Source organism: Vicugna pacos, chromosome 16 (genome assembly GCF_048564905.1).
Source record: "Vicugna pacos chromosome 16, VicPac4, whole genome shotgun sequence".
Taxonomy (NCBI): Eukaryota; Metazoa; Chordata; class Mammalia; order Artiodactyla; family Camelidae; genus Vicugna; species Vicugna pacos.
Genome location: NC_133002.1, coordinates 40,179,870 through 40,193,209, shown reverse-complemented (window position 1 = coordinate 40,193,209; position 13,340 = coordinate 40,179,870). Strand labels below are relative to the sequence as shown.

At 32.9% G+C, this 13,340-nt stretch overlaps 1 protein-coding gene across 2 annotated transcripts in view; it reads left to right on the top strand.

Annotated features, from left to right (window-relative positions):
• SUZ12 (SUZ12 polycomb repressive complex 2 subunit) overlaps positions 1–13,340 on the top strand; it is a 38,730-nt gene that overhangs the window by 6,533 nt on the left and 18,857 nt on the right. The window contains exons 4-6 of one of the 2 annotated variants that reach the window (XM_072938955.1): positions 593–661; positions 9,339–9,388; positions 13,072–13,157. In XM_072938955.1, coding sequence (XP_072795056.1) covers positions 593–661; positions 9,339–9,388; positions 13,072–13,157 — 205 coding nt within the window. The remainder of the gene's footprint in view (positions 1–592; positions 662–9,338; positions 9,389–13,071; positions 13,158–13,340) is intronic. The other variant, XM_072938956.1, reaches the window with a different exon arrangement.

The window sequence follows — 13,340 nt, the reverse complement described above, 5'->3', positions numbered from 1 at the left end:
ACTTGTCAAGTTAAAAGCTGATAATGTTAAGATTTTATTTTTATTAGCTTTTATTAACTTCATACATTTTGTACTTTCGTACTTGTCAGGGTCCTTAATAGAAGTATGAATGTTTAAAAGTATACATAATTTGCATTTGTTTGGCTCAAGTCCAACAGATGCTTGAATACCTACCAAATAGAAGGCAGTATGCCAAGCACTATGTGGTTTTGCTTGAAGAAAGCCAGTCTCTGCCCTCTAGGAGCTTATAATCTAGTAGAAATAAAGTATTTATTCAAGTTTCACATTTAGGAGACGTAAGTGTCAAAATAAAAATAAACCAAGTGCCATAGGTAGGGAGAAATCACTCTGGTTTGGGAATAATTACAAAAGGTTTCGTGGAAAAGTTAGCATTTGAGATGGGACGTGAAGGCTTGTCTGCTGTATTTTAACATACACTGTCTCAGTATTTTTTTATGGCTAACCATCCATAATTTATCTTATTAAATAATAAAATCAGATTTCCATCTTGCCTATTGTAGTGACAATAAAGTGTAACCTGTTTGTTTTTCCCAGTTGAGAAGTGATTATTTTGTTTATCTGTTTCTTCCAGGAAAACATTTAAAGTTGATGATATGTTATCAAAAGTAGAGAAAATGAAAGGAGAGCAAGAATCTCATAGGTAAGATAACTTACCAGTTTGACATTAAGTGACATAACTTGAGGAAAGAGGAAAAATTATAGTGATCATTTTCCTAGTAATTATCTCAATATTGTAAGGAGTTAGAGGGAACCTAAGAGGTCAGTTGGCCCAAACCTGTCCACAAATCAGGGATTACTTCTTCTGTACATCCCTGGCAGAGAATCAATCCTTAAGCCTTATCTTTTTCATCTCTAGTGCTGGAAACTCATTGTTTTCTAAGGCAGTTCTGTTCATTATTGTTTTTCTCTATTACAAACTGCCTGCTTTTTGAATCAAAGTTACTCTAACTTCTGCAGTTGGTATTAATCTTTCTGCCTCATCTAAGGAAGAATGGAGACTCATTTTTATGGTATACTTACTATATACTGGGTGTTGTGCTTAACAATATCGCATCTTTTCTAAGTAAGCATCATCAAATGTGAGAGAAGCTTTTTTTTTCCATCTTGTCCTTACTCTTCTTTACATCCTTCAGATGAAATATTCCTAACTTTATTTTATATTTGAAATACGTGTATCACGTGATAGTTTCAGAAACCTGGCCCTTTGGACAGAATCTTCTTTTGTATGTTTTCAAATGTAACACTGTGAAACTAATCCCTAAATATTCTGACTCACCTATTATCTGCCTGGGCTAGACAGTATGCTTCCATTCCTAGACAGTATGCTTCCATTCCTAGACAGTATGCTTCCATTTATTATTTGATGTGTAAACTAAAAAAAGTTGAATTATTACTCTAAAGAGAAACAGAAACTTGGGTGGTATTTGTTTATTCATTGACTACTTTTAGGAAGAGTATAAAGCTAAAAATACTAGATTTTTTTTTAATGGAATTGGAAAAATTGCCACATGGATTTTTCTTTTTGTCTTGAAATTTTAAATCATGTATTACCAATTTAGATAGGATATACACAATTTAATGATGCATAATTTATAGTTTTTCATTTTTGTGATTGGTATGTCATTTCTGTAGTTGCTTTCAAATTTAGCTTTTCAACTATTTTGTTACTTGAATTTTTAAAATCACATTTAAAAACTTGTATATCTTGCAATCTTGTCGGACTGAAGTATAATTTATATTTCCGTATCTAGGCAATCCTGACTTGTAAATAAGCTTTGATAGTATATTCTAGAAGCTGAGATCCCAAATCTTTACTTAATCTATTACTGCCCAGAATGCCTTACAATATGAGTATATATGGACTAAACTAGAGGGTATCCCCAGTGTATGCACACTCTATTCTTTGCTTGCATTTCTGTTCCTTTGTCTGTTCACCTACACTAGCCAGAGCTCTTGGGATCCTCAGGGTCTTTTTTACTTAAGTATAAGCTGTAATCAGAACTTGATCTGACATCCTCACTTCTTTTCTCCTGAACACCTTAATAGTTTGCCCTCCAAGTCTTTAAGGGCTAATGTGAGAAGGAAGAATAAACCAAGAAGAAAACTTGACCCTTCATCTTCCCCATCAAGGTTTTACCTTCATCACTACTAAATCCTACCACTATCTCGTTATGACGTTGGCTTTGATAAATACTGTAGAACTTCCCTTAGAGTATGTGTTGTGAGGAAGGTAGATTATACTGATCCGTTCTCTGAATAATCATTCATCGAGTAAGTATGTTCCTTTTGACCCAGTGGGCTCAACAGCTAGGCCAGTACTACAACAGGGCTGTTGTTAGTCAATTCATAGAAACATCGGAAGGTTGTATGGAATTCCTGCTTATAATTTTAAATAACAACTTTTTCAGTCTTTAGGATCCAGCTGGGACCAGTGAGTTGGCCATTTCAACCCCCCCAAGATCTTTTTTTTTTTGAAACAGACCTAACTCTGTTGGAGCTGACCATGCTTACTTAATACCCAACGAGGCACTTTAGGCCCAGAGGTATTGAGTTACTATAGTAGGTGCTTCAGCTCCCCTAAGATCTTTATGAATGTCTCATTGTTGCTCCCAGAGTCACTAAAATTAATAGGGAAATTGCTTCATTTTAAGTTTACCCCCAAGGCCCTATATTATTAAATTCCTTCAATGTATTTCTCATCTCAAATGAGGCATAATTCTATTGTTCTCCTAAACTTATCACATAAGATTGTAAGAAGTTCCCTAGACACCAGTATATAATGCCAGCACTATAAAATTTCTCTTGTAAAACCTGTGGTCATATTCTCTTATGAGGGAACAAAATAAATCTTTGTTATTCCATGACATTAAGTAACAGAAATTAAGCTCTTAAATCATGTACAAAGAAAGTCTCCACCTATGTTTTTATTCTGTACCATCTCAAACATAGTGATCTTGTTCAGTTTAATTGGATCCTGGGATCTGTTCGACAGCTGCAGTCTGGGAGTCTTCTACTGGAGCTCATGTTCTTTAAGTAGTTCCACAGTTGTAATGTATATGTCCACTCTCAAACCCAATGTATTTCATCCTCCAAAGTTCTAGGAGACTGTAAGATACCCAAAAATACTGTAGTGCTACAGCCCAAAAGTTAGAACAATCAAATGCCTAGCCTATTTATGACAGTTGTAGTGACTTAGAAATGAAACCAAATTCCCAGCATTGTCTGCACAAACTGTAGTTGGTGTTTCGGGATTTTTTTTTAATACTCTACTTGTCACAAATAATGGCAGCAATTTATAAGGGGAAGGAGCTGAGAGAAAGAATTATGGGACATTTCATGGTTTTCACTTCTTTACGGTGTCAGTCAATTCGTGACCAGACTGCAAGATCAGAATTGCATTTGTAACCCTAAAACTCAACAATAATGCTCACCATCTGTGAAGATTGTTTCTTTTCTTGAACAGTGGCTTCTGAAAACTCCACAACAATTAGCAAATTTTAGAAATTCATAGTGGTCATGTCTATAGTCTCCCAAGTTTTTCCTGATGTTTCTACTTGCTTTTTTTGGTGTGGTTACGTGTATTTAAAATACATTTATTTTCTTTTTAGAGTATCTGATATAATGCCTGATATTCTATCCTCTCCGTCTCTTGCATCTGGCATGCCAATTTTTTGTGGGCTTTGAATTTATTTTGAGTTTTGATGAAGCACAGTAGTTTATTGGAGTAAATCTCTGATCTCTTTGTAGTTTTCCATTCTAGCAGGATCCCAGAGGTCTCTTGGGCTGTTAATCCTATGAATTTTGAAATTCTTTAGCCATAACTCCTGACTTCTAGGTGCATCTCCACTGACTCAAAGGCAGCATGAAAAGATTTCCAAAGTGGAATGGCTTCCAAAAGTATGTCGTATCGTCAAATTAGAAGCACTTCCACTTAATCATTTTCTACTCCTGGTCCACTGTTAGTAGCTGGAGAAATCCCTTCAAAAGATATTTTCAAGCTTATGTTTTAGGTAGGTTGATAAAGTAAAGTGCCTTTCATCATTTTTTTTGTTGTTATTTTTGAATAGTAATCTTTCGAATTAGTAGTCTTCCTATTCTTACCTTTTTGTAGTATAACAAAATCTGAATCTATTTTTTTTCTGAAATTCCCATTTCCTTAGTGTATCATGCCACAGAGAATGTACTGAGTCCTGGGGGACATGATGAAGACCTTGTCTTTATGGAGCTAATTGGAAATTAGGAGAAAAAGACGTAATTGTATAATAAATACAAGTACTGGGAAGGAAAAGTACACATAGGGAAACCGGGGGTTTATAAAGCAGGAGAATCAACTCTTGTTTGAGATGTTGGATTTGGGAATAGTGATGTTCAATGAGGGCTTTGCTGAAGAAAGGAACTAAGATTTGGGAGCTGAGTATAGGAGTAAAATGGGGAAAGAGGGTGAGCAAATAGGCGATTCTAAAGGGAATGTTAAACATAACATCATTTGAGGCCAGAGTAGCTGACTGGAGAGTAGGGAGAGTGACATTTGATGAGGCTGCAACAGATGGTGATGACCAGATAATGCAGAGCTTTTTAGACTGTTTAAGATACTGGTCTTTGTCCTAAGAAAGCCATAAATTAATATACCTATTAATGGAATAAATACATATAAGTATATTGCATTAACAGTGTTTCCCCAGCCTTCTCTTTTGTGTATTTAGCTGCATTTTTAAAACTTCAGGCCGCTTGCTTCTTGTGTTGATTGTGTCTTTCCCACCATAAGATCTGATGTCTTCCTCCCCTTTCTCTTTTTTTTTTTTTTTTGACAACCCTGTCTTGACTGTAAGTTTTGAAGTTGTTTTCAAATCGGCACCTTTTCAAACTTGTTTTAGTTGTTCCTTTTTCAGAACCTGGGCCATAAATTTCTTTGTATGTACCTACTTCTGAAGGTATCATTCACCAGTGAAGGCCTTATCATTCACCACCGAACATAAAAGATTCTTAAAATCTAAGTGTTCAAGAACAAATTTTTTAAATGTTCCTTCTTGTATAATCTTTGGGTTTACAATAATTTCTTTATATTTTGTCTATAATATTTCTGGAAGGTGATTTCACTTACATGTAATGGACTCCCATGCCTCATTCAACTTTATCTTCTCACTACAAAGGTCTGAACCTCAAAAGAGACACTGGATTCCAGAATAATGGACTTGACGCAGTCACCAGTTCCTCAGCTTTATAGATCATAGCATTAAATGTAATAGTGTAGATGCCAAATAACTTATCAAATTTGTCTTGTTTTGAGGTGATACAGCCATGGTCCTAGAAATGAAGCCTTATTCCTGCACTGTCAAATTAATGTATACAAATTAGAAGCTCTGTCTTGGTCTCTTTCCTGCATAAAAATGTTGGTCCCTCAGAGGGTACTGGCTATTCTTAAAATTTGAGTTTCCTGCATGAACCTCATCTCAAAATGTTAGTCTGTTAAGAATTTAAATTTACTTAAACTCATTCTGTGAACTACTTAAGAATTGTCAGATGCTTGTGCTTGGAATCGCATCCCCAAATTTCAAATTCCCCCTCTAGTTTCCCATTGCTATCTGGCTTGCTTCCTAAGAAGATTCAGATAGGGAACACACAAAGATGAACCAAATTCTTATCTGATATCTCATCCTGATCGTCTAAGCTAGATCCTGGGCTGTTTAAGACCAAATAGGTCAGATCAGTCCTACATATTTCTTTCTTCCCCACTTCTGATCCAGCTTAACCAGTTAAGATGTGGATACAGTAGCCACAAGAGGGAAGAGGGTAAATCAGGAAGGAAAAGAAAACTGCCGTTTTTACTTGGACTAAGCCACCTGTGGGAGGGAACAACTAGGCCTCATTGTTACATTTTATTCTGGGTACCTATCAGAGAGTTTACTTTTAGGAGGGGGAGGAGGGGAAATTGCATAGCAAATCACACTTCCAAAGTTATTTTTTTAAGTTGGTTAATTGAAATTTGGAATTCCTTTTCTCAAACAATGTTGTAATGATGGCTGAATGTGCTTGCCATCTCATTTAATTTATAATGTACTGTTTAAAACTGTCTCAAACCATCCTGTGAAGGTGAAGGACCTTTTTATTTGTTTTTAATTTCCAGTATTTTGTGGATGAATACTTTTGTAAATATACTGACCACATACTTGGATGTTATGGCAATGCTTAATTTCTGTTAAGTGTATATAAAGTCTTATTCTCAATTTCTTACATGTTGTGGAATGGTAACTTTCCCCAGTGATCTCAGTGTGCAGACCATGTTTTAAGGAACACTAAAATATTTTCTGGGGTAGATCAGTGCAAGATATTTATGTCATTTCACAGTTGGAACTTAGAATCACATTTCCTGTAAAAGCAATGTAAATAATATTATAGGTTCTATGGTATAATGGGTCCTGATCCCTGACCTTAAAAATCTTATTACTCTAGGGAGGATATTATTATCCTTATGAAAAGCATTTAAAAAAAAAACACCTTTATTGTGGTATAATGCCTATATAGTAAACTACACATTTCAGATGTACAATTTGATGAATTTTGATGTATATACCCATGAAACCACCACAATCAAGATAGCTAGCATGTCCATCACTCTGCAAGAGATGCAAATTTTGAACTCCTAATTTATCCTTTCCCACCCCCTTTCCCCTCTGGTAACCGTAAGTTTATTCTCTATGTCTGTGAGTCTGTTTCTGTTTTGTAAATATGTTCGTTTGTGTCTTTTTTTTTTTTAAGAGTCCACATATAAGCGATATATGGTATTTTTCTTTGTCTTTCTGGCTTACTTCACTTAGAATGACAATTTCCAGGTCCATCCATGTTGCTGCAAATGGCATTATTTTATTCTCAAAAAGCAGTTTTTGAGTGCTTTTCTATAAGACACTACTAGGTGCTAGGGACACTGATAATAGTAAGATGTCAGAAGAGAATGTATGTGAAAAAATTGTGACAAAAATGTTGTAAATTCAAGTGCTTATAAAGGAAGTTAAGCTCTGGGATGGTTGGGGATGGAGTCTTTGTGGAAGAGGGAGAAAGTATTTTGATGGATTATTAATTTCTCCAGGCCTCACAATCTTGAGAGGTCTTTTTCTCATTTTATAGATACTAGGTCATAGCTAATAACTGAATCCAGAATTCAAACTTTGATTTTCTGGGTCTGTTTTATCATTCTATCCTACTTTCCTATTTAAGGCTTTAGTGGAAATAAGAAGAAATGGGAGCTGTATTATTGACAGCAGTTAGACAAAAGATTTGGCAGTTGGGGACTGATTAGAAAATTTGGAGAAAGGAATGATGAATACAAAATGGTGTTTTAAGAAAATTTAACCTATCCTTAGTATGTAGTTTTAACTGAAGCAACCAAGTGTAGGATAGATTGGTTGTGACTAATGGATTATTTTCTAACATGTGGAAATTAGAATATTTCTCTCTTTCAGTTTTGTTCTGGAGTTTCACTAATTCTGCATTGTAAGGTTACATTTATGGAATAATTTTTATAGGAAAATACTAGTTATCTTTTAGTAAAATGGCATGTAGATTGTAGATACACTTTTTAAAAGTCAACTTGAGGTATAATTAACATTCAGTAAAATACACCCACCTTAAGTATATAGTTTGGGTTTTGACAAACATATATATACACTTGTATAACCATAATCACAGTCAAGTTACAGAACATTTTCATCAGCTTGAAAAAGTCCTTTGAGTTCCTTTATAGTTGATTCCCTTAATGTACTTTTTTTTGGAGGGGGGTATGAATTATATGCAGTCAAATTCCCTCTTTTTAGTCACGTGACAGCTGTTACAATTAAGATAAGAAACCCTACAAATTCCTTCATGCCTTCTTTGTAGTCAACCCTCCCTCTATTCATTCCTGATGTGCTTTAAAAATATATCTGATTCATGTAATATATACACAAGAAAGCGAGTAATATACATGAATTACCTGTTTTAAAGAATCCCATTGTATACATTTTTATTTTCTTGATACTTAAGTTATAGTTGTTATTCTTAGTTTTTCCTTCATGTTTATGCTTTCTAACTCTGCTTGGACTCTTTTTTTCCCCAGTCATTTTGTTGTCTACTGATATCCTAGCATACTTTTCTTAGTCCTATTCTAGAAATGCCCTTCAAGACCCCCATCCTGTACTTTTTTTTAGCATACACTTGCATAGATTACCTCACTAAGAAGACAGAGGCATCCTCACATCTTCGGTTGAGGTATCTCATTTACCTCATATTTCTCTAAGAAAAAAGTCCTGGGCAAAGTTACAAAGCTAACCTATTTATAAAATGTCCTCATTTCCAATCATTACTTGCTCCTTAATGCTCTCTTGCCTCTAAGTCTTTGTAAAACTCTTTTCCTCTGATTATAAGTAAAACTCTTTTCCTCTGATTATAAGAATGCCTATATTGTAAGCATTATTTTTTAAAAGGCAAAAATATATTCTTTATTGATCTTTATTACCCTGTAACCTCCATTTACTTTCATTCTTTACACTAGTAAATTTCTTGAGTAAGGGATCAGTACTGCTTCCCTTTTCCCAACATCTGTTCTCTGTAGCCCTCTATAATCTGATGTCTGTGGCACACGACAGAAACTGTTCTGGAAAGTTAGGAATGGCTCCTGATCAATGGCTCTTTTCCAGTTAAAAGGTGCTACAAAAGCCTGTTGATGTTCTTGTTTATTCTATCCCATCTTAGTAGTTTTTCCATTGTTACAGATATTTTTCAGAACAAAACGATCACCGTACTTTATGCTTCCTTTTCATTGCTTCTGAAATTAAAAGTGAAAATGACGTTGAATCTATAGATTCGTGATTGTGTATTTCAACCTTAATTGAAATAGGAAGTGATGGTTCTGCATCATTTGATAGGAGGATGAAATCCCATAGCTTGAAAATATTCAAACACTTTTGCATGGATTCAGTAACTCTTAACAAAACCTTCTTGAGTAGGAAGGGAAACCTGCCCCCGTTTTGTAAGTAGAACACTAGAGCAGTAAATTATCTTGCGTTTTATTGGCGGTCTGTTTTTTTTTCCTTCCTTACTACTTTGTATTTTTGTTTTTATTTGTGTGTGTGTGTTTTTAATGTGTATAGCCACACTGTTTTGAATGTCATTTAACAAGGAAAGCATGAAGTCATGGGCCTGAAGAGAAGAATAAGACAGTAATTTAATTAATATAATAATTTATTTATAAATTAACTGAAGTAGCTTTGATTTCATTGTTTTAAAGTTTAGGTTATTTTTTATTACAGAACATTGAAGTGATAAAAATTTTTTGTTCTCTTTAGCTTATCAGCTCATCTGCAGCTTACATTTACTGGTTTCTTCCACAAAAATGGTATGTACTTAAACATAATTGGCGTTCTAACGACAAACAAAACATCTTTGTGAATGTAAAAAACATTATTTTTTGTGTGTGTAAATTTATAAAATTATATTTAATGGACAAGATGTTGATTCTGATCATACAATTTCTCTTTAGTGGACTTCTTGAGAAATTTCTGTTACTGCTTTATGTGGTCAATGATGGGTGGTGAATGATATAATTTGCAACTAATTAAACTTTTAAAGTGGCAGTTTTAAATTTTAGTGTGTGTAGAAACATTCTGACAGTTTGAAATACGTAGGCCTGGTCCCTACAAGGACTCAGATATAGTAGGGTTCGCTGGAGCTTAGGAGTCTTCATTTTAATAAAGCAGCAAAGTGACTTAGAAGTAGGTCGTCTGAAGAATGAGTTTTAAGAAACTCTGCCTTATAAACGCTTTTAAAAGTTGTAAATAGACCTTATACATAAGATTGCACTCATAGCCTGGCTTCCTTATTATTTTCTTGCTATCCATTTAAGTTTTAAATAGATTTTTAAATTGTTAAATTAATCAGTGCTGTGTGGGATCATTTTTGAAGTTAAATGTTAGCTTCATCTGGCTCATCTCTAAATAGATAAATTCTTGGTCTTACCGCTAAACCATACCTTTTAGGGCTCTAACTATTGCTATTAAAAAAGCTGTGTAATGTTATCTTACCCAACTCAGAGCCATCATCTTTCCATAGATCACAGGTAGAATACAATGGTAAAGTCTTTTAATGATTTCTTAGGTTTTTGTCATTTTTTATTTCCATTGGTTTTTGAACTTTACCAAGACTAATTATGAGAATTTTAATTAATTGCCTTAGAACATGGAATTAGGTGAAGAGTCTCCTGAGTAGAACCCTTTCTACATAAACATTCTTGAGTGTTTTTTCTAATAAAATAATGAAACACCTGAAACAGCCACTGTTACTAGTGGGGATATATCAATATGTTAGATATTATACAAAGAAAATGATATAGTCTTAAATGTTACTTCATTAAAAGAGGTGAAAGCACACTAAAGTTTTAATTGGTTTCAGCATGGATAAAATGCCACTAGGCTTGTCCATCTTAAGTTTGTGTGTGAATCTTTTAATTATGCAATGGAATAAAAACCTTTATCAGAAATAGGTCAGATTGGTCATCCTTCATATTGTTCAATAAGAAACAAGATTTAATAATAAAATGATTATATTAGAATAGTTTGATAACTAACGAGGTTTTTAATGTAAGGAAATTGAAGCTTGGTCATATCTGTATTAGTAGCTAATGTAACTTTTCTTCTAGTTTTGCCTAAAATCTAGTCTTTTGGGGGGGGGGTCCACTTTTTTTTACATGGAAGTAACCTGAGTAGCACCTTCATGTTTTTTTTTCCCCCCTAAATCATTTTTTTCTAATCATTCATCATACTTGCTTTTCTGTGGTACTTACAAGGTGCATGGACTCTAATACTTTAGCAGCTTATCATCTGAATTTTATTGGTTTCTTAGCCCTTTGCTGTCATGGACTTCTATAAAACATATATAAATTATTTGTCACTGAGATTAATGGATATTAATTGAATATTTACTAATTAGTATTAAATAATATTTGATTAATAGTAATAGAATTTACTTGAATTAATTAGTTGAAATTAATTTGAATGTGGTGTAATAAACCTTTTTCCTGTCTACATGACAAAAAAGTTCAAAAATTGCTCAAATTCACTTCGTTTTTATTTTTTATTTTTTGATATTATAAAGTAAATGAGAAAGTAAACTCTGTCGATACTTCTGTTTCCAGAAAATAATTTCCCATTGTAACTTTGAAATTAGTGGAAGTTGGAAAGAAGCAGATATATTGCCTCTCTTGTCTGTTCAAGGTGTACTTGTAGTTTTTTTTTTTTTTAAAGAAATAGTATTTTTAAGAAACCAGGACGAAAAGCAGCATCAGGAGCCCTAAAATCTGATTATTCTTTTGTTATTAAATGGAGACTTTTTTTAGCAGTTACTACTTGAAACTACTTAGAATGAATATACAAAGATTATTAGGGTACTGTTTTCATGGTGAGTATTGCTCAGAGTATTTTTGTTACTGCATTTTAGACTTTTAGTTATTTTTTGTTACACTAAGTTATTTTTATCCTGAATATATGTAATTCAAGAGACTGACTTAGATGTATTTTATGTATATACCCTGAGTCAGAAGGATGTTTTTAAGTATAAAACAGTGATGTCTAAAATCTCAGAACAAAATTTATTTTATTTCTGTGTTTATGTATTTATCTCTAACATATATTATTGAAATTTAATGATGAATGAATGATTAAATATTTAAAGTTTTAGACTATTAATGATTTTGAAATCGAGTAAAGACAAGTGGTAGGGGAGCATTATGGAACCTTAATTTGCAGAAGCCTTTGTTAGTTAATTGATACAGAGAGTATTACTTAAACTTGAGATTCCTAAACTTTGTAAACCAAGAGATTCCCCTAGGTGGTAAATAATATCTTGATTTTTGCTATCTCTTCTAGGCTTTAGAAAAATTCTAGGGGAAAGGTGAAAAAAGAGCTGTCTTTCTTATGAAATGATAATGTAATGTTTATATTATATAACTTTTATGTTTAATATTTTTTCAAATTCACTTCTTAAATTCCTTTGGTTACAAATTTTGGTCAAATCAAAGAACTTTTTAGTTTAATATCTGTGTTCAAAATGAAATATGTAAAATAGTAACCAATTCAGTTTAAATGTTTTGGAGTTTTTTTTTTTTTGCTTTTTCACTCAGTTTTCATTTTTTTGAGTTTTGTCCATGTTTACACACGTAATTATACTTATTCATTTGCATTGCTATTTAATAGTAATCCATTGTAGCAATATACCACAATTTACTCACCCATTCTTTTGGTTATGGATATCTGCCTTGCTTCTAGGGTAAAACTCCTAACCTCAAGATAGGCTTACACAGTTTTTAAATATTTAGGGTAACCATATAATTTGTTGTCGAAACTCAGACACATTTGAGAGTGAAAGGAAACGGTGCTAATAATTACACCAGGACAACAGGCATAAACCATTTTTTATGTTACCCTATAAATACTGAATATTATCCTAGGATTTCTTAATCAGCCCCCTAAGGTGAAGACTGAGGCACTGAAATCCAATCCTGCTTAACTGATGGTTCACATTTCAGTGGCGTTAGCATCTGTAAATTTATCTTTAAGTAATTTTCCTAATAGATTTTGGGAGAAGGAAGAAAAATTTAAATGTTCATTTTTTGTGTTACTGCTCATGAATTTATTTCTTTTGTGCTTTCTACCAAGAAGCTTTAACTATATTTGTCAAAAATACTTTTGACTTGAAGTTTATTCTTTTCTTATCATAAATGTTAAATCTATAGCAGAAATAACTTTTTAGTATTAATTAAAATAACTAATTTTTAAAATTCATCTTATTTGAATAAAAAATCACAATATGTAGGAAGGTGATTATAATTGAAAGGTTTATTTAAATGACTTATATATAAAGGCTTTTAAAGCATTTGCTGCAAATTTGGAACTGATTTTGGGAAAAAGTAATGAGTGAATTTTTGAGAGGGCTTCATTAGAGGAAGTCTTTTTTGTTCGAAATTGACTTAGGAAAACGAGTACTTTTTTAAAAAAATAGATTTTAAAGTGTTGATTTTCTATTTAGATAAGCCATCACAAAATTCAGAAAATGAACAAAATTCTGTTACCCTGGAAGTCCTGCTTGTGAAAGTTTGCCACAAAAAAAGAAAGGTAACATATAAAATGATATTGGTAGATTAAATGGAATATTTTTCATTGAATATGTTTATCTGTATGTATTATATTTTTAAACTTTAAAAGCTTTTCAATATGTTGTTGGCTGAATTGTAAAACTGATAATCTCTTTTGTCAACCTCTCATATTTTCATTTTTTTTTTCTAGCTTGGCTACAGG